The sequence below is a fragment of the Gadus macrocephalus genome, chromosome 19, assembly GCF_031168955.1.
Source record: "Gadus macrocephalus chromosome 19, ASM3116895v1".
Lineage (NCBI taxonomy): Eukaryota > Metazoa > Chordata > Actinopteri > Gadiformes > Gadidae > Gadus > Gadus macrocephalus.
Genome location: NC_082400.1, coordinates 6,873,538 through 6,898,285, shown reverse-complemented (window position 1 = coordinate 6,898,285; position 24,748 = coordinate 6,873,538). Strand labels below are relative to the sequence as shown.

General features: G+C 45.2%; 1 protein-coding gene across 1 annotated transcript in view; it reads left to right on the top strand.

Annotated features, from left to right (window-relative positions):
* The window catches only part of cacna1bb (calcium channel, voltage-dependent, N type, alpha 1B subunit, b), a 114,304-nt gene that overhangs the window by 62,576 nt on the left and 26,980 nt on the right, over positions 1 to 24,748 (top strand). Inside the window, exons 15-32 of the mRNA XM_060037966.1 lie at positions 1,501 to 1,573; positions 2,105 to 2,222; positions 2,534 to 2,601; positions 3,133 to 3,239; positions 5,299 to 5,361; positions 7,793 to 8,533; positions 8,928 to 9,136; positions 9,584 to 9,710; positions 9,828 to 9,957; positions 10,288 to 10,347; positions 10,542 to 10,648; positions 15,295 to 15,391; positions 17,736 to 17,896; positions 20,337 to 20,474; positions 21,877 to 22,078; positions 22,854 to 23,018; positions 23,418 to 23,528; positions 24,634 to 24,717. Coding sequence (XP_059893949.1) covers positions 1,501 to 1,573; positions 2,105 to 2,222; positions 2,534 to 2,601; positions 3,133 to 3,239; positions 5,299 to 5,361; positions 7,793 to 8,533; positions 8,928 to 9,136; positions 9,584 to 9,710; positions 9,828 to 9,957; positions 10,288 to 10,347; positions 10,542 to 10,648; positions 15,295 to 15,391; positions 17,736 to 17,896; positions 20,337 to 20,474; positions 21,877 to 22,078; positions 22,854 to 23,018; positions 23,418 to 23,528; positions 24,634 to 24,717 — 2,761 coding nt within the window. The remainder of the gene's footprint in view (positions 1 to 1,500; positions 1,574 to 2,104; positions 2,223 to 2,533; positions 2,602 to 3,132; positions 3,240 to 5,298; positions 5,362 to 7,792; positions 8,534 to 8,927; positions 9,137 to 9,583; positions 9,711 to 9,827; positions 9,958 to 10,287; positions 10,348 to 10,541; positions 10,649 to 15,294; positions 15,392 to 17,735; positions 17,897 to 20,336; positions 20,475 to 21,876; positions 22,079 to 22,853; positions 23,019 to 23,417; positions 23,529 to 24,633; positions 24,718 to 24,748) is intronic.

Sequence of the window (24,748 nt, the reverse complement as noted above, 5' to 3'; positions counted from 1 at the left end):
GAAATGAGAGGCAGGGATACAGTAGAAGTTCTAAGTATCAGGGTTTGTCATCAAGTTGCCACGACTAGAACAATGCGCAGCACTCACTAATGGTAATGAGATTCTTTGGTTCCAGGAACACAAGTAGATCGAAAGAGTAATACGAGTAAAAAATAAAAAAAGTGTGTGTGTGTGTGTGTGTGTGTGTGTGTGTGTGTGTGTGTGTGTGTGTGTGTGTGTGTGTGTGTGTGTGTGTGTGTGTGTGTGTGTGTGTGTGTGTGTGTGTGTGTGTGTGTGTGCGCGCTGATAAGATGTGTGTGACACCCCAGTGTGTGTGATAATTAGATGAGTCACAACCTGGTTATGTTGTCTCTCTGTTGTGGTCATTGTTTCTGCTGCAGCATGAAACACAACTCTGTTCACACAACTGTCCTCACACGGCTCTGTCCGTCTGGCCGCCGGTGTATTAATAGACAAGCGCTCATCACCTTTAGTGTAAAAGTCCTGTTATTCGTGTGCAATCAGCGTGTCGCATCTTTCCTTCTTTCTCTGTGTCTCACACTTCACAGACACGCGCGGACACGAATGCTCATGCGGTTGCACGCAGTCGAGCCCTTTGTAGAGATTGTCTACTGTCCCGTGTTGTTGCTTGGATACAAATCCAGCAGCCTCCTCCCAATGTGTGCAGAGCATTCATTCTTCATGTTGCATGAATATGTTTTGCTTTAGTCTGAGCTTTTGCACCTCGATTCAGAGGACAAGTGGTTTGAACAAGAGGGGGAGTGAAACATAGCATAGGAGTGGAGGTGGGAATGAACCCGGGTCGCGACAAGGTGTACCCACCCCATGGTTAGCCCACCACCGAACCGCCCTGAATACTGTGTCCATATTAGGAATGAATGAATCACGTGTTGTCTTATTTTAACCCCTTTTATGGACACACCACACTATACCTCTACCTGCTAAATTACAGACTGAACCATGACCAGTATATGATTCACATCTACCTCTGTATTCATCCAGTCTGTAGGTTTAATCTGTGTACTAATCCAGTCTGGTCTCTATACCTCCTGTAGGTTTAATCTGGGTACGAATCCACTCTGTACTCTATACCTCCTGTAGGTTTAATCTGTGTACTAATCCAGTCTGGTCTCTATACCTCCTGTAGGTTTAATCTGGGTACGAATCCACTCTGTACTCTATACCTCCTGTAGGTTTAATCTGTGTACTAATCCAGTCTGGTCTCTATACCTCCTGTAGGTTTAATCTGGGTACGAATCCACTCTGTTCTCTATACCTCCTGTAGGTTTAATCTGGGTACGAATCCACTCTGGTCTCTATACCTCCTGTAGGTTTAATCTGGGTACGAATCCACTCTGTTCTCTATGCCTCCTGTAGGTTTAATCTGGGTACGAATCCAGTCTGATCTCTTCACCTCCTGTAGGTTTAATCTGGGTACTAATCCAGTCTGTAGGTTTAATCTTGGTACTAATCCAGTCTGTTCTCTAAACCTCCCCCTAGGTTTAACTTTGAAGAGGAGACGCCCACCACTAACTTTGACACCTTCCCAGCCGCTATCCTGACAGTCTTCCAGGTACAGAGAAACCTTTATTGTTTATATTTTACTACGTTATTTTCCTTTCGGTTTTCTTTCTGCTTATATCTTCATTTTTTCACCTTTTTCAGCTATCGCCTTGTGTTTTCACCTAATTTGTTTCTTTATCTGACAAACCTTGACTCTCTCTCTCTCTCTCTCTCTCTCTCTCTCTCTCTCTCTCTCTCTCTCTCTCTCTTTCTCTTTCTCTTTCCCTTTCTCTCACTCTATCTATTTATACATATATAAATCATCTCCCTATCTCCCATCACATCTGTGGCACGTAACTACTAAACAAATGAGACAGGATGGCTTCCAGGGAAAATTAGGGAATAACATTGGCTGTCTTTTAACTAATTAGTCTGAATAACTCTTCTGTCCCTGAACAAGAAGGCTGATCATCTACCAATTAAAATCCTAACCCCGAACTCACAACCCTCCAATCAAAGCACAGGAATGTCAAACAGCCCATTCCAGAACCTGCTAATGTCATCTCTCAGCCAATCACATCTGGGCCTCTCACCCCTGCAGATCCTCACCGGCGAGGACTGGAATGCAGTGATGTATCATGGGATTGAGTCCCAGGGGGGCGTGCGGCGCGGAATGTTCTCCTCCGTCTACTTCATCGTGCTCACACTCTTCGGAAACTGTATCCTCTTTGTCGACCCAGAAGTCGGCCATAACTGTTTCTGTTGTAATCGTAGTCGGAAAGAAGAAAGTAGAACGATGTTTAAACTCCCTCTGAGAATTCTCCCTCTGATTGTTTGCATGTTTAATTATCATATGCACATACTAATCAACCGTTACAATTCTAACAAACAAATACTGCTTTATGTATGATCATTTCGCTCACACTATCATATATAATCAACTAAGGTACTCGATACAACTCGGTCTGCGCACGTTTTGAAGTACCACCACTGAACTGGCGTTGTGTTTCCTGAGTCCCTGGCTCCCCAGACACCCTGCTGAATGTCTTCTTGGCCATCGCGGTGGATAACCTGGCCAATGCGCAGGAGCTAACCAAGGTAGGCCTCGCCAGGCAGACCGCCCTGCTCCGTGTCCGAGTGGATTACACCATTCATTCACCATCCCAATTATAGACTGCTGTCCAACGCATCCACCAGGGCCCATGGGCTTATTGCATTATGGTGATGTATGTGTCCGCGCTCTTCACCAGAGAGCCTCTCACAATGTGATGGAGGGGAATTACTTTGTGGTTACATGAATAATGGCAGCATCTACAAAGCACACTTCATTATGCGGTTTGTATCAGAAATGCGTACGTATTCATTAACTATGATGCATCAGTTTGTCAGTGATTCATAAACATTTGATCAAACGTGATTTTGACAGATTAGCCTGGCTAAATGTCCATGCATACAACGTTCAAATACTCTGATAATCACAGTAAATGGGGTCACGCCCAGAGTTTACCTTTCCCTTTTATGGCATAAGGGCAGTGCGTATGTAATAAACTTGACCTTACTGTGAGTTTTAAGCCATTCCTTCCTTTCCTACCACCTGTGTGAACATTGCTTTGTGTTCCCATTGGCCAGGACGAGGAGGAGCAGGAGCAAGCAGCCAATAAGAAGCTTGCTCTGCAGAAGGCCATGGAGGTGAAGGAAGTCAGTCCCATGTCTGCCGCCAACATCTCCATCGCCGCGTGAGTCAACGTTTCTTGAGTTTTAACTGATCATTTTAGCTGATCAATGATCAGGTCTAAACTGATCATTCAATTGTTTCATCATTTAAATAAAGTATAATTTGAATTAATTTAGTTCAAACTGATCATTAGTTAGGTTAAAAAAATATTGTTTTGTTTAATTTAGTATTTATAATTAGTTTAGTTTTACTGATCATTGAGTTAGGTTAAAATAATAATTTGGATAATTTTACAATTATTTCGTTTTGTGGAACATTTTGTTTGGGTAGGTCATCCGATTATTTATTTCCTTATAAATTGTCATTACATTTCATTGAAAATTTAAATTGATCTTAGCATAACTTATTTTGGTTGAAACTGATCATTAATTGTAGTATGTTTTGTTTGAACTGATCATTTATTGTAGTCTAACTCATCTTTAAGATTTGTTGAAACTGATCATCTATTGGAGGATAACTTATCATTACGTTTAGCTTAAACTAATTAAATTGAGGTTAGCTGATCTTGGCATTAGTTCTTCTGATCTATAAGTATGTGTGACCTCAGATCCTAAGCTGTTCCTAATGCGCTGTTCGTTCTTCTCCTTCCACATCATGGAGAATAGATTGTTTTGCTTTCTGTCAATCTACGAGAGCATCGATGCGCTTGTGTTCCTCTGAACACAGCCGACCATTTTAAACAAGGTCACTTGTGTCCTAAAGGTTTCACAATGTACATGAGTGTGTGTATATGTGCAGACATAGGTGTGAACAGGTGACAGACCTCATCTTGTGTTATGCCCCTTTTCGTTACCCTCACAGCAAAATGCTGTTTGCTTGTTTGTTCCGATTATTTGTTCCATTTCTATTTGTTGTTTGCTATCTTTGGATGTTTGTTTGTAATCGTGTTTCAGTTTGTTTGTCGTTTGTCTGCATTTGATTAGGATTGCAGATATCTGATGTGTCTTCTAGCTCTGTCCTCTACGCCAGCAATCAGGATTTGATGAATTTATGAGATAATTTACAGAAAAATTTCCTCATCTATTCTGTCATAATAATCTATTATTACATTATAGTTATAGATGCCGGCTGAGAATCCTTGCTGATTGACCAGTGGGAGCTGGTGTAAGACAGTCTTTCAAAGAAGCTCCTTCAAGTCTCTTCTTCTTTTATCGGTTACTTGAAGAAATTCTCACTGTGCTAATTAGTGCTAATTAAAGATGAATCATTCCGCGGTAGCATACCAAGCCCTGCTTGAGGATTTAGCACTATGCTTGATTGAGTAAATGGATAAGAATACTCTTTTTCAAAAAAGACACATTGATTAAAAAAAATGATTTGTGCCCACTTCACCACCTCCCAATTTTACCGGCACGCTGTGATGTGTAATTAATAAGCCCACCCACAAACTTGAAGCTATTATCTCAAATTCCTTCCCTGCCTAGTCTTTTTAAATGTGCTATCAGGAAACAAAGTCCTTCTTAACCAAAGTGTTTGTATTGCAATTGTAAACCAGCAGCTCTGTAAACCCCTTATAACCTAAGGTCTTGTAAAGCCCAAGTAAACCAGAGGTCTTTCAAACCACTGGTAAACCAGAGGCCTTGTAAACCACTTGAAAACCTAAGGTATTTTAAGCCACAGGTAAACCAAATGCCTTGCGACTCAAAGGCCCTGGAAACCACTTGTAAATGTATGACCTTGCAAACTTCTTGTAAGCCGTGTAAAGCCAAGGTGTGAACCCTTAGCATCCAGAGGTGTTGTAAACCACTTGGAAGCCACTGGTCTTGTAAACCACTTGTAAACCAGGGATCTTGTAAACCACTTGTAAACCAGGGATCTTGTAAACCACTTGTAAACCTGACGACTTGTAAACCACTTGTAAACCAAGGATCTGGGAAACCACTCTAGATTTAGGTCCCTGTACCTCAATCCATCACTTAATGTTATAAATCCATCACTTAGTCAAAGAGGTCGGGTTACCAGACGGTCACCCTAACCACTACGCTCCTTACCCATGTGTCTGTATTTTACTTTATTGATGTGTTGTGTTTGCTGTTGTTTTTTTTGATCCGCATGCACAGTTTTGTAAAGCAAAATCGAGACGTGATCTCTCGCAGGTCCTCCATCGTCAGCGTACAATCACCGTGAGTTACAACTCTTACTGTTATGATACGCCTCCTCACTCCTCTCTCCTCCTCCTTCTCCTCCCCGATCTTCTTCCTGCCTGCCCGCAGACTCCCTTCCTCCCTCCCTCTTCTCCTCTCACTCTTAGTCTCTCTCTTTCTTTCTCTCTCTCTTTCTGTCTGTCTCTCTCTCGCTCGCTCTCCCTGCTTTCCATTTACTCTCCGCCCTTCTGGTGATACAACTGCACACCGTCATGTTATCAAAAGCAACCTATTTTGATGTACCACAGTACAAGTAAGATTTCATTCAATACACACATTCTCTCTCTCTCTCTCTCTCTCTCTCTCTCTCTCTCTCTCTCTCCCCCTCTCTCTCCCCCTTCTTTCCGTTTACTCTTGGCCCTCCCTTGCTTCCTGACTTGCCCCCGTCCTCGTGAGCACAGAATCTCTCCCTCCTGTACAGTGTAGAGCCGTGCCTGCCCGCCCCCCCCCCCTGACCCCACCGACCCCCGGCTTGTCGTGACCACTCAGTGGTCTGCTTGTTGCCTGGAACTCTCTTCTAAATCCCCTCCTTATTAACCCCTTCGGCCTCCACAGATCTCCTTGTGCGCTGTGTTATCTCAATGCTATTAAGCCAGTGTGAGGTTGAGATTTAGTGGCAGAGTGGACTTTGACGGATGGGTCAGGGAAAATGGCTTTTGTAAATTGCAACACCGAAGAAGGGACAGGATGGATTCCATTCACAGATAGAATAGGATACAATTGCGTGTGTGTGTGTGTATGCGTGTGTGTGTGTGTGTGTGTGTGTGTCTTTTTGTGTATCTATACTTTGTGTCTATGTATGTGTAGCCTACGTTCTAATGCCATACTTAATACATTTGGTCTCATCCGTATGTGAATGTGTTCAACGTTACCTGTCTGTTTCTTTGATTTGGTCTGTCTTGTCTGACTGTCTGTCCTGTGGTCCTCTCTGTGTTTCTGTCCGTCTGTTTTAGGACATATATTATCTACTCCCCCGCAAGAAGAATCTACAGGTGCCTGGAAGGGACAAACTAAACTAACCCCATTGTCTGCCATGTAAATAAAACATACTGAGCAGAGAGGCAGTATGCAGTCCATCGTACATCTTCAGCCAAAGAAACACGCAGTCATACACACTCTCTTCAGACCAAATCTCTCTTCTGTGTCAGACAGCAGCCCCGGGTGCACCATGGGTCTCCACACCAGTGCTTAGATTTATGGTTCTGTGGGTGGGTTCTGAGTCGTAGTCTGCCTAAATGCAGTGACATCTGGTGATCTTTATAGAATGAAGATGCTGTATCGTAGCTATGTGTGGGTTCTCCTAAGCTAGTCTATCATAAGTGACTCAGGGATGCTCTCTCTTTAGCAGAAAAACTAAAGGAGATGTAGAGACCCCACAGCGTGGCTGCGGGGGGCAGTGCTACACAGAAGTATAATTTGGCCTTTAGGAATAGCTGGTGAGGGATGGAAAAATAAATATGTATGTTTGGATATTTTTCCGACATCTGCCTGTACAACACAGCGGGTCACATGTAAAGACTCACTCACTAAAACTGCATCTCCACCATCTTTAGAATATAATTGACTGTAGAATACAAGAGTGATGATTCCTTAAAAACTCCTTTTAGTTCTGTTAGGCAATCATCCCCATCATCACATAACCCATTGCTTTTTTAATGAAAACATCATTAATATTGCGTGTTATTTCGAATTTCAAAGGTAAGTATTTATTTTTAATTGCATTATATTTGCTCCCGCGCTGTAAACCAACAACTGATCTCATTGAGGCTGTAGATATGAAATGGATTCCAACCGCCACCTGCTTATTTCTTTAATATCCTTGCCTCCCTGAACACAAACTAAATATTCAGTTTTTGAGGCATTATACAGTGTACCATCAAAGAAAACAAACTTAATCCGCGAGGATTTAATGCATGGATGAATCCATTGTTCCATGGACCATCCCAGAATGGTATACAGGGAGGGTTTACCATGGTCAATATGTGCGGCTTCATCTTATCATACAGAGCTTTGTTGTGCTGTTTGTGGATCAAGGATGAGGCGCTAGACAAGGATATATCAGTACAAGGCACTAGTATTAGTTCTTTGGGCCTGCTTTTGAAAAAACGGTGAAACAATGTAACATGAATACTAATCCTCACTTTTTGTCTGCATCTTGAATGTTCCCTCTACTATGTTCCCCTGTCTTGTCATCACTTCCTCTTCTTGTCGTACGTTATCTTTCTACTTCCTGTCCTGTCTGGTCATCACTTCCTCTTCCTGTCGTACGTTGTCTTTCTACTTCCTGTCCTGTCTTGTCCTCACTTCCTCTTCCTGTCGGGCATTGTCTCTCCACATCCTGTCTCGTCCTCCCTTCCTCTTCCTGTCGGGGGTGTCGTGTCTCTCCACTTCCTGTCCCCCCGTTGCGCAGTAAGGAGCAGCACCGCTCGGCGCGCTCCATGTCCGTGTGGGAGCAGCGGACCAATCAGCTGCGGCGGCACAACGTGCGCGCCAGCAACGAGGCGCTCTTCAACGAGCTGGACCCCGAGGAGCGGCTCCGCCTCACCGCCGCGCTGCACCTCAACCGCCCCGACGGCCACTCGCACCTGGACCGGCCGCTCGTCGTCGAGGGCAACAACGGCGGCGGTAATGGCGTTGGTGGTGGTGGCGGCGGCGGCGGCGGTGGCGGCGGCAGCGGCGACCCCAACCAAAGCAGACAGCCGTCGCCAAGGACGCCCGACGGAAACGGCAAGAAGGAGGCGGCGACGGCGACGGAGGAGGAGGCACGCTCCAGGAAACACCAACACCGCCACCGCGAGCGGAACGGGGACGGCGGCGGGAGGGAGGGGCGGGGGGAGCGGAGGCACCACCGCCACCACCGCCAGGGGGGGTCGGCGGAGGAGGTGTTCACCCCCAGCGACCTGCCCGGACTGGGCGGAGGAGGAGGGGAGCGGGAGCCGCCCCACCACCACCACCACCACCACCACGCCCACCGCACAGCCCGGGAGGGCAACGGGGCTCTGGCCAACGGGGGGCGGGGGAGGGGCCCCAGGGAGGGAGGAGGAGGGGGGGAGAGTAACGGGGAGAGGAAGGGGCGCTGCTCTCGTATGCTCCGAGCTCAGTCCACGATGGACGTAGACGAGTGGAGGCAGAACGGAGCCAAGACACACCGGTGAGACCGCATGTCCTCAACAGGCCTCTTATTACAGGGATGTAGAGAACAAATGCATATTAACCCCTGTTGACCTTCTTGATCTAGGACTGTTTTCTTATTTTACCCTGCGCTCCATTATGTGTATTGAATATGCAACTTTTAGGACTGCAGTGTGGCTCCCAAACATTTCGTTGCACGGACATGAATAATTATTTAATATATTAAATCATGTTATTAATGCGACAACTCTAAACATATGAATCAGGTTAACTCCTGAATCCCCTGATACATGTTTACACACCACACACTAGACATACATATAACACCACGGCCTTCACCCATCCGCTGTCAATCCTCCCTCCTCCTCACCACCACCGTCCGTCCGTCCGTCCGTCCGTCCGTCCGTCCCCAGGGAGCGTCACGCGGACCCGGGCCTGGACAGCTCGGCCTCCAGCCCCAGCCAGCTGCTGGGCAGCGAGCTGAGTTTGGACGAGAAGCAGGAGGACGCCGACAACCTGAAGAACTCCAGCCGGGCCAGCCAGGCCGGCCTCAACAGCAACGCCGTGCACATCCCCGTCACCGTCACGGCCCCCGGGCCCGGAGAGACCACCATCATACCCAGTGAGGGGGGCGACCTGCTCAGGCTCCGGTTACACCGTGCTGCTGGGCCTGGTGTATCGGCCTGTGTTTTCAGTGGCTGCCTTATGCACTTATTTGCCCAGTTGAGCACTTGTTTAGAGAGGGGCTCTTTGAATACAGATTTGTACTTTTGTCGTATTGCACCAGTTGGTTTACAACTGCTGAGATATGGGATACTGAGATATTGTTTAGGTTTGTCGGGTCATTTAATAGGGCCGAGATGAGTTAACGACAGCTTGAGCCAGGGGTCAGTGACTAAACAAATGAACCGTGAATTGGCCTCATCAGGCATAGGAGCTATAAAGTCAATGGAGCTACACGTTATCCATCTATATATATCGCTCTCACTCTCTCACTCTCTCACTCTCTCACTCTCTCACTCTCTCACTCTCTCTCACTCTTGCTCTCTTCCTCTCTCTCCCTCTCCAGTGAACAACATAGAGTGTGAAGGTTTCTCGTTCTCATCGGAAAAGAAGGATCTGGAGGAGCAGGAGGCCAACGGGCCCAAGGGCATCCTGCCCTACAGCTCCATGTTTATCTTTGGACAGACCAACCCGTAGGACCCTCCTCCAAGCACCCAGCGCTTTTGCAGCTACAACCACATGGACATTTCGCGTTCAAAATTGTGTTGATGCAAGCATGTTGGTGTCTCTTGTGATTGTGTGTTTGGCAGGATCCGACGTCTCTGCCACTATGTGGTGAACCTGCGGTACTTTGAGATGTGCATCTTGTTGGTCATCACGATGAGTAGCATCGCCCTGGCTGCTGAGGACCCTGTGCAGGCTAACGCGCCGCGCAACAATGTGAGTAGCAGCTAGCGCACCGTGTATCGATGTGAGTTCAAGCTTACCCACAGCGTAGCTAGGTGAGTACTAGCTGATGGACCTTACCACAGCGCGAGTACTGAGCAGTACCGAACAATACGAGTACTGTGCAACGAGCAACATTGTTTGTACATGCTCACATTCTTGCAACAATGTGAGGGCTAGCTAACGTCAATGCACCACACAACAATGTGAGTACTAGTAGATGTACTACGCACAAAGGTTAGAACTAGCTAATGCACCAGAAGTAACAATGTGAGACTAAGGGAACAAACCACAAAAAATAAATCAATGATTTTTTTCTTGCAGGTTCTCAAATACCTGGATTATGTTTTTACTGGAGTCTTTACGTTTGAGATGGTGATAAAGGTGAGAGCACTTTGATAATAATTTGTTGCACCTTAGATCACTGTAATCTCTAAGCACAGAATCACAGTTTACTGGTAAAGACTGCCTTTCACCGGAGATGGAAGTCCAAATTGTCGTGGTGGAGGTAGTGAGCACACGATGTGGTAAAAAAGGTTGTTGTCGTGTGGTGTCATGGTCTCCTCGTGTCCCTCCAGATGATCGACCTGGGACTTCTCCTCCACCCGGGAGCCTACTTCAGAGACCTCTGGAACATCCTGGACTTCATCGTGGTCAGCGGAGCGCTGGTCGCATTCGCCTGCTCGTAAGTCTATACTCCACCTGGAACGTTCCTTTAACTGGAATGATAGTTCAGCGGAAAACACTTAAACTGTAACAATACGCCAACTGTAATGATAGTTCAGCGGAAAACACTTAAACTGTAACAATACTCCAACTGTAATGATAGTTCAGCGTAAACAACACTGTAACAATACTCCAACTGTAATGATAGTTCAGCGTAAACAACGCTTAAACTGCAACAATACTCCAACTGTAATGATAGTTCAGCGTAAACAACACTGTAACAATACTCCAACTGTAATGATAGTTCAGCGGAAACTATACTTAAACTGAAACAATACTCCAACTGTAATGATAGTTCAGCGTAAACAACGCTTAAACTGTAACAATATTCCAACTGTAATAATAACTCGGCGTAAACAATACTTAAACTGTAACAATACTCCCAATTGCTATGATAGTTCAGCTGAAGCAATATCTCAGCTGTAACATGTCTTGTACAACAACAACAATATCTCTATCATATCTCAAGATAAGTTATGTATTATCGCTAGATATGCAAAACAAAAGGAATAAGTGAGGGAGTGAGTCTTTGCGTTTGCAACTTGACAAGCTAATATCGTCTGACATTTTTCTTCACTGTGCGGCTGAATGGAAATTCAGTTCAGATGACGTTTCTTACCTCTGTTTTATTGCTTCTTAACACTGCCATCTTCTCTTTCTCGGCTTATATCCTGGTTACATGGATGCAATGAATGATTAGTATTGTTAGTGTTCTTTGCCCTGCCTCTCTCTCTGAGTGTCTGTCTCTCCCTCTCTCTGTATTCGTTACCCTTGTGCTGTGACTGTTTCAACTGTTTAAAAGTGCAGCACAGCCTTCTCTGGGCTAACTGTAGACTGGGCTGCTGCTCTGTCGCTTGATCTGTTGCTGAATCTCTCTTGTCTCTCCTCCTCTGTCTCTGTCTGTGTCTCTCTCTCTCTCTCTCTCCCTTTCTCTCTATGTATATGTGTGTGTGTGTGTCGCTCCCTCTCTCTCTTCCTCCGTCTCTCTGTCACTCTGTCGTTCTCTTGGACCTGCTGTCAGGAGCCTAATGGGGTAATTCCTTCTGTCGTTGGCTGTCTCTCTCTCTTTCTCCTTCTCTCTCTCTTCCTCTGTCAGCTTGCGGTTTGTTCATCCATCATATCCCTCAAAGGGAGGGGTTGTGTCTGCAGTCACTCTCCATCACATTCATTCATTCATTACAATTTGAAGTATATTTGATGTCTGCATTTGTTATGGTCATAAAAAACAGATGCCTGTTTGATATTTCATCTGTTTGTTTACTTCCCTATTGCATGTGTGACATTGTTTGGATCAAACATAACAGCCATATTTTAAGGACACCCCAAGTCGAGATTAAAACATGAACTTCATCCCTCATGAGGAGAATGTGCGTCTTTCCATTTGTCTGTCTATCCAGCCACGTTTGAAATTCATACTAGACAAGCATGTTCCAATTATGATGGCATGATGTTGATAATAAAGTCATGATGAGGATAATATCATCATGAGGATGATAATGATGTCATGATTACAATAATGAGGTCATGACCTCAAGATATCACAATGTTGATATTGATGGCATGATGCTGATAATGATGTCACCATGTTAATAATGATGGGGTGATGTTCATAATGACATCACAGTTACGACAATAATGTCATGATGGCGACACTGAGCTCACGACATGCATAATTATGTCATAATGATATCACCAGGTTGATAATGATGGCATGATGCAAATAATGAGGTCTCCATGTTGTAAATGATGGCATGAGGTTGATAATGACATGGTGACGATATTGATGTCATTATGTCCATAATAAGTTCATCCATATTGATTAAATGATCATTTTGATAATGGTGCAATTAAGAACTGATACTTACATTATGCTGGAATAGACTTCAAATTTCAGTATCTCGTAAAATTATTATATTGTAATTTCACCAGTGATATTTTTCGTTTCAATGTTATTTTCTCAATGTTACATTGTTTAATATGCTTAATATAATTTATATAATATCTTAATTCAAACATTAATTCTAAGTTGCTTTTCTTTCACTTTCTGTACTGCATTTCTACGTGTTTATATATGTTTTTGTTTGTTACTGTGTGAATGTGTGTGTCTGGATGGTGTGTTGTATGTGTCTGTTTGTATATATCTGTGTGTGTGTGTGTGTGTGTGTGTGTGTGTGTGTGTGTGTGTGTGTGTGTGTGTGTGTGTGTGTGTGTGTGTGTGTGTGTGTGTGTGTGTGTGTGTGTGTGTGTGTGTGTTCATCATTGTTTTCCTTCAGATCGCAACAGAGTATGTCCAGGTGGGAACTGTCCCTCTCTACTCTCTCTTCCCCCCAGAATACAGAAGTGACCGGTGTTTCCCCTATAAATTACCCTTTGACCACATCCTTTAGAACCTGGTTTGCCCACCCCTCTTTTCCCATGCTACCCTCTCACTAACTGAACCCAAGTGGCCCAGGAGAGAATGTTTTAATGCCCCAACCCCATAGCTTTCAGAACACAGTCCAGTCCAGGACAACACAGTATGGACTCAAACATTGCATACACTTACATTCTTGTTTTGATAACAAGCCAACTAAAACTACCGGTGGTATACAATTGTATTTTTATTACAATCCAAATCTTTCTCTTACCTGATTGGTATTCATATATTTTCTATTTCTCGCTTTATTTCAATCTAAATGAGATTCTACAGACTTGTCTTTGAGGACGAGGAAGGGGAACCTTGCTCAAGGATGCTTACAGGTAGAGATAGTGATATTGGAGATGGAACCCAGCACCTCCAGGCTGGGCACGCCCTTTAGCCACTGCCGTAGGCATCTTCCCACTCTCAGTCGCAGAACTGTGTTTAGAATGGTATAAAACCTTTTTTTTTCACCAATGCAGGTATTATTCATCTCGACCAGGGCGCTCTCGGAGAGTACTTTCTGTAATCTCAACGTCTATCCGGGTTAAAATAGCGCTAATATTCCCAGTGAGAGGGTACACAGAGGAGGCTCGCCAGAAGCAGATCTCTGATGTATCACAGAGCCCCATGTGTTCTGTGTAGCCTTGGGATCAACCATCAGGCTGTCTCCTCTGTCACCCTCACGTCTGATTGGCTGTCACAGCGGCCCCCATCAGTAACATGCAAGCGCTATTGGCTGCAGAAGGGGGTCGCTGCAGTAGTCGTCTCCGGTCTCGGCGACCGGGGAGAGTGACCTGACTGCATCTGCCCCACAAATCAGTTTGGACACGTGTTGGCTTAATGCGAATGCACAGATACACACCCATGTGTACACACTCAGATTCACACACATATACATATATAAATACATCTGGGCCCGGGGCTCTTCTGAAAGCTATTAGGGGCCCATTACGGCCCCAGTATATCGGGGGCCTGGAGAGTCAACTGCATGTTAAAGGGCACTCAGGTCATCAGAGCATGCAGGGCTGCATGCCATTTATGAAAAGGAAGCTCAGGCTTTTTCCATCGAACGGGAGAAGACTGCCTTGTCCGTACGGAACCATGCTTCAACTTCTTAAACACAACAAGAAGATATTGATCATTTATTTCATAATCCATTAACAGTGAATGTTACTTGACATAGTCCATTTATCAAATCAAATCTCTGAACGTTTACAGTCAATTTACGTATGCCGTTAAGCACAATCGATGATTTGTTCATCAGCGGACCCTCATTAAATATCCCTTCCCCTCAAGAGTCCATATCTGCAGTATTTTTTAGCCGGTGATTTAGAGGTTGTTGGTTGGAATCTGAATGAATACACGTAGTCAACTACTCTACATTCACTGGGTCTAGAGGAAGGAGCCAGCCCATTATATGCACTCATATAAGGAGTCAACTCGCTGTACAATTTGCTACCCCGGGTCCACTCTACTAAATGAACTCCCCAGAATGCAAAATAGATAATGCATATTCACAAAATGAGACGGCTGAAAACAACACCTCTATATACTTTATTTTTCACACACGATTAAAGCGAGATACAGAGATTTGCAAACGTAAATGTAGCATTTCATTATTTCTCTCGACAGCTGTATGGCAAAGTCACCTGCATCCAAAGATGTCACACCATCCGCTAGTGAATAAATAGCCGCGATGTGATTGGTCCAATAATGAGGCTTCTGAGAGTCAGAACGCCCTTGGGCAATGTCACTTCTCACTGTGGTGATGGAACCGACATATACTCACACACTTATATATTCACACTTACTACGTTATATATTATACCCCACCCCCTTCTTCACACTCACCAGATAGGCAATCGCAAATGCATGAACAGACACACACGCGTGACCACATACAGACACACACACACATACAAGCAAGCACGTGTGTGCACACACACACGCATACACACAGACACACACACACACACACACACACACACACACACACACACACACACACACATGCATGAACACACACGCACACACACACTCTCCACACTCCTGAGCTATTACAACACTTACTTTAGTGAATAGAGTGATTGACAGCAGTGGTTCCGACGAAGCACCTGCTTCCTGTTTCAGGCCATGTCCCTTTATATATCCCTGTAATGATCAGCCCACTGGTTCCCTCCCTGACCCTCCCTGTTCTCCCACAGGGGGACCAAGGGTAAGGACATCAACACCATCAAGTCCCTGAGGGTCCTCCGAGTGCTGCGTCCCCTCAAAACCATCAAGAGGCTGCCTAAGCTCAAGGTAGGGGCGGCCGAGAACTCTCTCTGTGACTCTGTCTCTCACTGTCTCTTGGTGCTCTCTCTATCCGGATGTGACTTTCGTTCTCTGCCTGTCTCTCTCTCTCTCTCTCTCTCTCTTTCAATTTGACTAACACAGTTTACATTTTTATATTTTCCTTCCCCATAAAAGACGGTTAAGATGTATGTGGCCCCCGGTGCCAAGCCTTACCCTACAGCCAGCTTGACTTTTATGTGTTCAACATAAAAACTATGTTTCATGCCAAAAGCATTTCATAACTTAGACCGAGCTGCTCCATGTTTTATGACGTAGTGTATGTCAATTAAATGGTCAACGTCAGTGCCGTCAGTGCCAACGTCACTGTGAGGGTGTGAAATTAAGTTTTTTTATTAAAGATAGATTCATTCACAATATTAGTTCAAAGCTATAAGCAGGGGTGCGCATAAATTTTTTTGTGAGTTATACAGGTGAGTAGATGAGATGGTCTGTGGTATTCACTCTGCATGTAGCTATGTTTTAATAACATTCTGATGTTACAAAACGTACCCAGTGTGCGGCACAAAACTTACCCAGTCCACGGCACATCTTGGAGCCACTTATCGTAAAAAAAATATTTTCTCAGGCTCCGGCTCCGTTTGCCTTTTCTTTGCAGGTGGCGAAACGTCAAAGTAGACAAGATTCATGGGTAGTTTTGTTTTGATGACCGTTACGCATCCCTGATTATAGGATTTTGATTCCTTCTATCGTGCATAAGGAACGATGCGACTACATTTAAACAGCTCTGCAATCCAAACGTGTCTTTTGTCCGTCCAACTGTTTTGAATCCTGCTTAACGATGGAGATCCGCTCACCTGATAAAGCATAAATCATGATTAAGTAGATGTGGCGTTTGATCCACTAATCTCATATGATGACATCAAAGAGCATCCATCCATCATAATAGAAAGCCCTCACGGACCCTGCTGCCTCTCTCCTGATAAATAATCAATATAAATGCAAATGGACGCTCCATCACCAAGCCCTGATCACACCTGCATTGTGGTCCACCAATGACAAGCCCTTCAAACAAATCCCTCCACTCAACCAGCTGATGTATGAGAAGAGGAGGATCAGACAAAAGTAATGGATCTGACGGAACAGGGTCATTGAGATGGACCAAGGATGGCAGTTGGAAGTCAAACACTCTCAGATCCTTGATTAGACCCAGGCAATTAATGTTGTATATGTTGGTTAATCAGACCAAAGTAATGGATCTGACAGAATCTATGGAATGACTTAGGGTTATGCCGATTGAGATGAACCTAGGATGACAGTTGGAAATCAAAGTCTCCCCGATGCTTGACTAAACCAAGGCGATTGACGTTTGACAATCAGGATGATGAGACTAAAGTAATGAATGGGGCACAATAGACTGAATAACTTGGGGTTATGGTAATGGAGATAGACCAGGAATAGACCAAGCACTCAAGTATCCAGCTCATCTCGCATGGTGAATCCCTGGATGCCTACAAGTAGTCAGACCGTTAATGTATTTGAAGGTATATCGGGGTATAATAATGATCAGGGTTTGACTCCAAGCCGTAAAGTTGTGTGTTTGAACCCTCATGTCCACAGTCTAGCCTGTGGGCAAGAAGTAGATCAAGAAGAGCCTCAAGAGCCTCAAATCTTGCTTAGTTATTAAAAGTTGCTTAGTACAAACTGAAATGCACCTGTTCAAATAGTGCAGGTAGAGCCTGAGACATGGCAGTATGGCCTGTGGAGGAAGTGTTGGTCTCCTCTACAAGAAGGCCAGAGGGCTTGATGGAGCGGTTTCCTCCTGCAGTGTAACCACTGGCTACTAGCATACGTGTCACAGTCGATCTACATTGCACTTCATCTAGGGGCGATCACAGCACACGCTGTCCGTGCAGAACGCTGTTCAATCACAATGAGGCAATCACCAGAGGGGGAGAGAGAGAGAGAGGGAGTGGGAGGGGGGCAGAGAGAGTGAGAGAGAGGAGCACTTGATCCAAGTTTGTTAAAGGTTCTAGGAGGTGATGTAATGTATTTCTGTAACTTTCTTTGAAGTGCATTTCTTGTGTGTGTATGTGGGTCTGTGTGTCTACATAATATCATGCTTTACTATTATCTTGTGTTTCTGTAATCGTGTGTGTGTGTTTGTCTGTGTGTGTGTGTGTGTGTGTGTGTGTTTGTGTGTCCAAATATTATCATATGTTTCTGTATCGTGTATGTATACGTATGTGTGTCTGCATGTCATGGTATGTCAATGTATGTCACATAACGTGTGTGTGTGTGTGTGTGTGTGTGTGTGTGTGTGTGTGTATGTGTGTGTGTGTGTGTGTCCCAGGCGGTGTTTGACTGCGTGGTGAACTCTCTGAAGAACGTGCTGAACATCCTCATCGTCTACATGCTCTTCATGTTCATCTTCGCCGTCATCGCCGTGCAGCTGTTCAAGGGAAAGTTCTTCTACTGCACCGACGAGTCCAAGGGCCTGCAGAAGGACTGCAGGTACCACGCACCACGCACCACGCACCGCGCACCGCCCTCCCTGTCCAGCAGGGGTCTGTCTTCTAAACTAACTTATCTGGGGGGTCCGCACCCAGAGGACTCTCTCATGCAGACGTGGGAGCAGACGCTCAGAAAACCCTGAGCTCTGAAAGACCCTGAGCACAGCAGAATGGGTGATGCTTTAAGGATCAACCGTTGTGGCCGTGCTCAGTGTGTTGAGTGTAATGGCAGGCTGCGACCCCCCCCTCCAACCGGAGCCAGACCCCATGTGGGTCCCGTCCCGCAGTTTAGGAAACGCTGGTGGAGTAGAGAATGAGGCTTAGTTGGCTAATGAAAATAATATCAGTTTTGTCCAAGTTTGCCCTCATGTATTTTTGGGCCTCTCTCAGACTCCAGACGATGTTAGTTTGATCATGTACTGTAAACTGTGATTGACACATAAAGGTTGGATAAGGAGCCATGTTTTATTGCAGGACTGGTTTCCATATTTCTGCTGATTGGCTATCAGGCCCACTGTGAAGCACACCAACAGGAAGTTCTTAGATTCCACGTCCACTTCTCTCTTAAATAACTACAATCTGCATCACCTACTCACGTTATGTGCTTCAAAAGGCACTGTAAAACACGCTGGGTTTCAATACATTGATTAGTTCCTATTGTTTCTGTGACTTTTTTTTTTTTCTCAAATTCTGCAAAAGTCATACTGCAGCTCTTGAAATTTTCAGGTATGGTTACCAATACCCCCCACTACCCATAAACCCATGAAAAAAATTATGAACTAGCCTTATTTCTCCTTCCCAGATTGACCTGGACTCAAAATTCTTTCATCATATTTATCTCTAAAATTCGATGCACCTTTTTCACCCTGGTCTTCTGCTCAAATTTTTTTTACTTTTCCCACAATTTCATAGAAAAGCCAAAAGTCCACAGTCTCAAATAACTACCATACGGCTATCATTAGGTGGATACCACTCACAGTGCAAATTTTCCGATCTGTACTCTTTTAAGAAAGCCCTTAATTCTCTTGTGAAATGTGTGCTTGGAGTTTTCTTGATGTTGTGTGCTTATCAATATACATTTTCACGATGGGAATGAGGCTTCATGCAGTTCAAGAATGGCAATGGCTCAACGGGATAATGCCTTGTACTGGTGATCCTTAGGTTGCGTGTTCGAATCCCGATTAGAGCATTATTAACAAGCTGAACATGACATTCTGTCATTGCTACTCCTTTAAGAAACACAACATTGAACCGCACCTGAAATTCATCAGGCAATCAACATTTTGGCTCATTCGTTTCCAAGAATCTTTCTGCCAAGACACAGTATGGCATTAAGGGGAACTTCTTCGTTAACCATTTTTCCTTTATAATTAACTTTGTCACATTAATATTTCTTCCGTTAGTGTTCTTGACTACAAATGTTTAATTTCCCCAGAATTTCAAAGATTTTTCAGGTATTTGCTTTTAAGAAAGCCCTTAATTCATTTGAGAAATGTTTGCTTGGAGTTTTCGGGATGTTGTGTGCTTATCAATAGACATTTGTACCATGTGAATGTGGCTACAGTTTAGCTTTGTCAGTGGCTCAATGGGATAATGCCTTGGGCTGGTCGTGATCCCTAGGTTGAGAGTTTGAATCCCGATTAGACAATTATGAACAAGCTGAACACGACATTCGGTCATTGCTCTGCAGCCCAGTCACCTGAAAGCTGAGGCACAGTATGGCATTAAGGGGATCATCATCATCTTTCCATCATAATGATATGTCATATTTATCTATATTCCATTAGTGTGTTCTTGACTTTTCATTTTGCTCGGACCCCGTTAATCACCGCTTGCGGTTATAGAATACAAGTGTATTCTCTTCTTGTTGATTGAGCTTTTTACAGCTTAATGTTAAAAAAAAAAATTCTCTTTGCCTACCATTACTTATTGAACACTCTCCCCGAATGCATGCAGCTGAAATTTTTTACATAATTCTAGTATAATTACAAAATCAAAACCTGCGCTTATACTACCGTTTCATTTTGAAGCTATTTTTGGTGATTTTTTTTGTTGGATTCAACAATATGTCAATTATCTCCCTCAAAGCTAATTGCTCTGTTTTTCTGACTCACCTCTTCATTTTGGTTATTTTAATAATATGCATTTTACTTCCTCTTTTGCTACTACCCTCAACCCCACCCACCTCCTCCTCTACCACCCCCTTCAACCCCACCCACCCCCTCCTCTCCCACCGACCTACATCTCATCCTCCACCCCCCTCAACTCCACCCATCTCCTCCACTACCACCACCTCCACATCCTCACTCTCCTTCTTCACCACCACCCTCATCCCCACCCACCCACCATGATATCATCCCCACCCTCCACCATATCCACCACTACCACCACCGTCCACTTCCCTCCCTCCCACCCCCCCCCCCCCCCCCCCCCACTACCAGGGGTCAGTTCCTGGACTACGAACGGGATGAGGTGACGGCCAAGACCCGGGAGTGGAAGAAGTATGACTTCCACTACGACAACGTGCTGTGGGCCTTCCTCACCCTCTTCACCGTGTCCACCGGTGAGGGCTGGCCCATGTAAGTCTCCGCCTGCACCACACTGCATCTGAGCCACACACACCATGCCATTGGGGAGATTTGCGTAGGGTGATACATGGATCTATTATGACATCGCTCTGATTCCAAACCAAACCATTCTGATGGTGGGGAGGTTGCTTAGTGGAGATGGTTTGTGGCCCAGTTAGGAGTAATCACAGCGCTGTCATTCTGAATCAACTCTTCAAACTTGAAGTAGGGTTAGGTTAATAGAGATGGTTTTAGCCAAAGCAGGACTCTGATTGGTTTAGTCCTTGAAGGTTTCCCAATCCTGGTAGATATCATTTTTGTTTTCCCTCTGGTTATATTGTATTTAAATACAGTTTCCTCTCAGCTACTCGCGCGAATGACTTCGGGTCCATTGAGTATCCCGAAGCTACGACATATGTGTAGCCTCAGCATATACAGCATGTTATGTTACACAACATGCTAGCGGTACATTAGCCATAGTCAATGATTAGCAGCGCCAGCAGCTTATCCATTTATGACCCCTTCGTGGAAATACATACAGGAAGATACAATTTGAAGCCTGTACGTATCATCCATCATGTTCCTTGAAGAGTAGCTATATAAATATATTAAAAACAAATATTTATCAATGTTTTTTTGGTATAGAAATATGATGATTCCTTCAAAGCAAAAGTAAGAAGATAATCAGAGGAAACCAGAGATAAATTAACATATGTTAATATTATGCAAATAAACTCGATTTAAAATGTATTAATTAGTTAAGTAGCCGCTTAATTAGTCACTGAACATCCAATTCGTCATGTGAAAGTTTGCGACTGCTCTCCTGGGCAGGGATCTCCGGCGCAGCAGGTGTGTCGCGTCTCGCCTGATTTCACACTCGGCGATAAGAAAAGCGCATCAGCATCACAAGTGCTTTTTCAATAAGTCACCGTGGAAACTGCCTTTTGAAAGCTCCATCGCTTGGCTGCTGTCGCCCACGAGTGATCTCGAGTCCTCCCATATCAGTCGCATCGGTCTCTAAAAACTAGTTGGTGTATTAAGTACTTCAGCTGAGGTTTAACTCAAAGTGACCTACAGTGAATACAGGTGTACCGAGTGGATTGTACACAAAGATTTCTGTAAAGGAAACCGCATGAAGCATACTTAGGTTAGCATACTAAGGCCCAATCCCATTTCAACCCCTTACCCCTTCACCTTACCCCTTACCCTTAACCCTTACCCTTACCCCTTCAAAACAAGGGGGAGGGGTAAGGGGAAGGGGTAAGGGGTAGAAATGGGATTGGGCCTTAAGGTTCTCCTTTAAGTATGAATTATGCTGGTAAAAAGGTCTAAAGTACGCTTAAGATGACAGTTTTTAAGCATACTTAAAAAATGACTTGAAAGGTCCCCACCCCCGTCCTGGTCCCCTCCCCAGGGTCCTAAAGCACTCGGTGGACGCCACCTACGAGGACAAGGGGCCCAGTCCGGGCTTCCGCATGGAGACCTCCATCTTCTACGTGGTCTACTTCGTGGTGTTCCCCTTCTTCTTCGTGAACATCTTCGTGGCCCTCATCATCATCACCTTCCAGGAGCAGGGGGACAAGGCCATGGCGGAGTGCAGCCTGGAGAAGAACGAGGTGGGTGGAGGTTGGTGGAGGTGAGGCTGGAGGTGGTGGTGGTGGTGTCAGTGGGTGGGGTTGGTGTGTGAGGGTGCTGGGGGAAATGGGTGGGGTTTGTGGGGGATAATCATGGGGGTAGATGTGGATGGAGTCGAGGTGAAGGTTGTATATTTACCTTCTATTTTTATTTGGTATTTCTCTTTTCAATTTTGTCTTTTTCTGTCTTTCAATGATTGTCCTTTAAATGTCATTAAAATGTTATTCCTGCCTACGTGAAGCACCCTGAATGGCCTTTGCTTTTGAAGGGTGCTATATAAATAAATGGCCGTGCCTTATTTTTGGCCAGCAATCAACGTGTGCTTGCAATTTGCTCTTTTGGATGCAGAGCACTCTAAAAACATGCTACCTGGGGCCGTACGTGTTGCCTTTACCGATTTGGACTTGTTTCAGATTTATTCTCAAGGTTAAAAATAAACATGGTAGCAGTGATCACTTGATTACTGCAGTACTTTGAGAGCTAGTGATGTTGAGGGTAAGTTATATCCTGTGTTCTTGTTCCTTCTTGATTCTTTCTTACTTTCCTTCCATCGTTTCATCCATCCTCCCTCCCTCCCACCCTTCTTCCTCCCATCCCACCCTCCCTCTCTCCCTTCCTCCCCTCCCTCCCTCCCTCCCTCCCTCCCTCCCTCCCTCCCTCCCTCCCCTTCTCCCTCCCTCCCTCCCTCTCCTTCTTCCTCCCCTCCCTCCCTCCCTCCCCCCCTCCCTCCCTCCCATCTCCTGTGTATACCACCAGAGGGCGTGTATAGACTTTGCCATCAACGCCAGGCCCCTGACAAGGCACATGCCAGAGAACAAGGAGTCGTTCCAGTACCGGATGTGGAAGTTTGTGGTGTCCCCTCCGTTTGAGTACGCCATCATGACCATGATCGCACTCAACACCATCGTCCTCATGATGAAGGTTTATACCTCCATTTTACTTTTCACTTACCTAGAATGAGACCTTCTTGTATCACCACCCGGGTGCAATGATACATCAATCTAATTTGTATTTTTGGTAGATGGCGTGAAAATAGAAGATTTTCAAGGCTGATTATTTTCAAGGCCTATGGAGCAGTTTTATGTAAAAACAAGCAAAGATCATCGCTTTATTCCTCAACACTGTATCCTATCTGTGTCACCCCAAAAATGGGGATATGTGTCGATCCATAATTACGGTGTCAACTACTGCTACAACTTAAAACTACAAAAATGATAGGTATCCACAAATACTCTGTGAACACCTAATGAAACAAACAAAGGCCAACGCTGTAATCTGAGTGTGGCAGATGACTGAGCGTGGTTCCCTTCCCCCTGTCAGTTCTACGGCGCCCCAGCGCCCTACGAGGCCATGCTGAAGTACCTCAACATCATCTTCACAGCCCTTTTCACCCTGGAGTGTATCCTGAAGATCATCGCCTTCGGACCCCTGGTGAGCCACGCCTAACCCAGACCGTCTGCTAGGGACAGGAGCAGGGGAGTGGAGCGGTTAGGGTGAAGGAGTTCAGTTCACACACCGAGGATAGTGTGGTTCAACCCCCCCATGTCCAAAGTGGAAAATGTCTTATTGAAGACAGTATGTCTCTTTGGATAAAACCGTCTTCAAAATGACTAATGACGTTTTCTGGGATTATGAATTCAGGAAGGGCTCTCCCGAATCCGTTTATTTTTCCTCCTAAAACTGTGGAGGTCTGATCTCTGTCTAGAGAGGGTCCTCAATGGCCCGTTTCCAAGGGTTACAGTTGTCACGGTGAGGGGGGGGGGGGGGGGGGGGGGGGTGGGGGGGGGTTTATGATACAGACCAGAGAACCAACGGATGGTGTGAGGAGCAGATGGAGGGATAAGGGAGAGAAAGGGAGAGACAAGGGGGCTGAGCAGGGAGAGGAGGCCTGAAGGAACACCAATCCCCCGCCCTCAGTGCTCTGTCCCTCCGCCAGCAGGCAGGTTACAAGGACCATTTATTTAATGAGCTGCTCTCACACACCGCCTACCTCCACCTGCTAGGGCCCGCAGATTGGGCTCAGAGCCGCCCTAAGGCAGACACACTCTCACCCCCGCACACATACCAACACACCTGCACACACCTGCACACACCTGCACACACACACACACACACACACACACACACACACACACACACACACACACACACACACACACACACACACACACACACACACACACACACACACACACACACACACACACACACACACAATGCTTTGACAGAGAAAAACAAAATAGACAGAAACACCTTAAGCCTGAATCTAACCAAAGCAAATGACTATATAATAATCAGCTTGTCCTTCCATCTGTCTGTGTGTCTGTATTCCTCCCTAATGGTTTTTCGGTCTACCTCTGTCTGTTTCCCCGTCTGACTATCTTATCTGATTATCTGTCCATCTGTCTGTCTGTACAACCATTTTTTTTTTTTTGTCTGCCTGTCTGTCTTCTTTACCTCTCTCTGCCTGTCTGTCCTCCTCTCCGGCTGTCGTTCTGTGTGTCTCTCTCCTCCCTCCGTCTGTCTGTGGTAACAGAACTACCTGAAGGCGGCGTGGAACGTGTTTGACTTTGTGACGGTGCTGGGCAGCATCACGGACATCTTGGTGACGGAGTGTAATGTAAGAGAGCCCACTCCACCTCCTGACATGC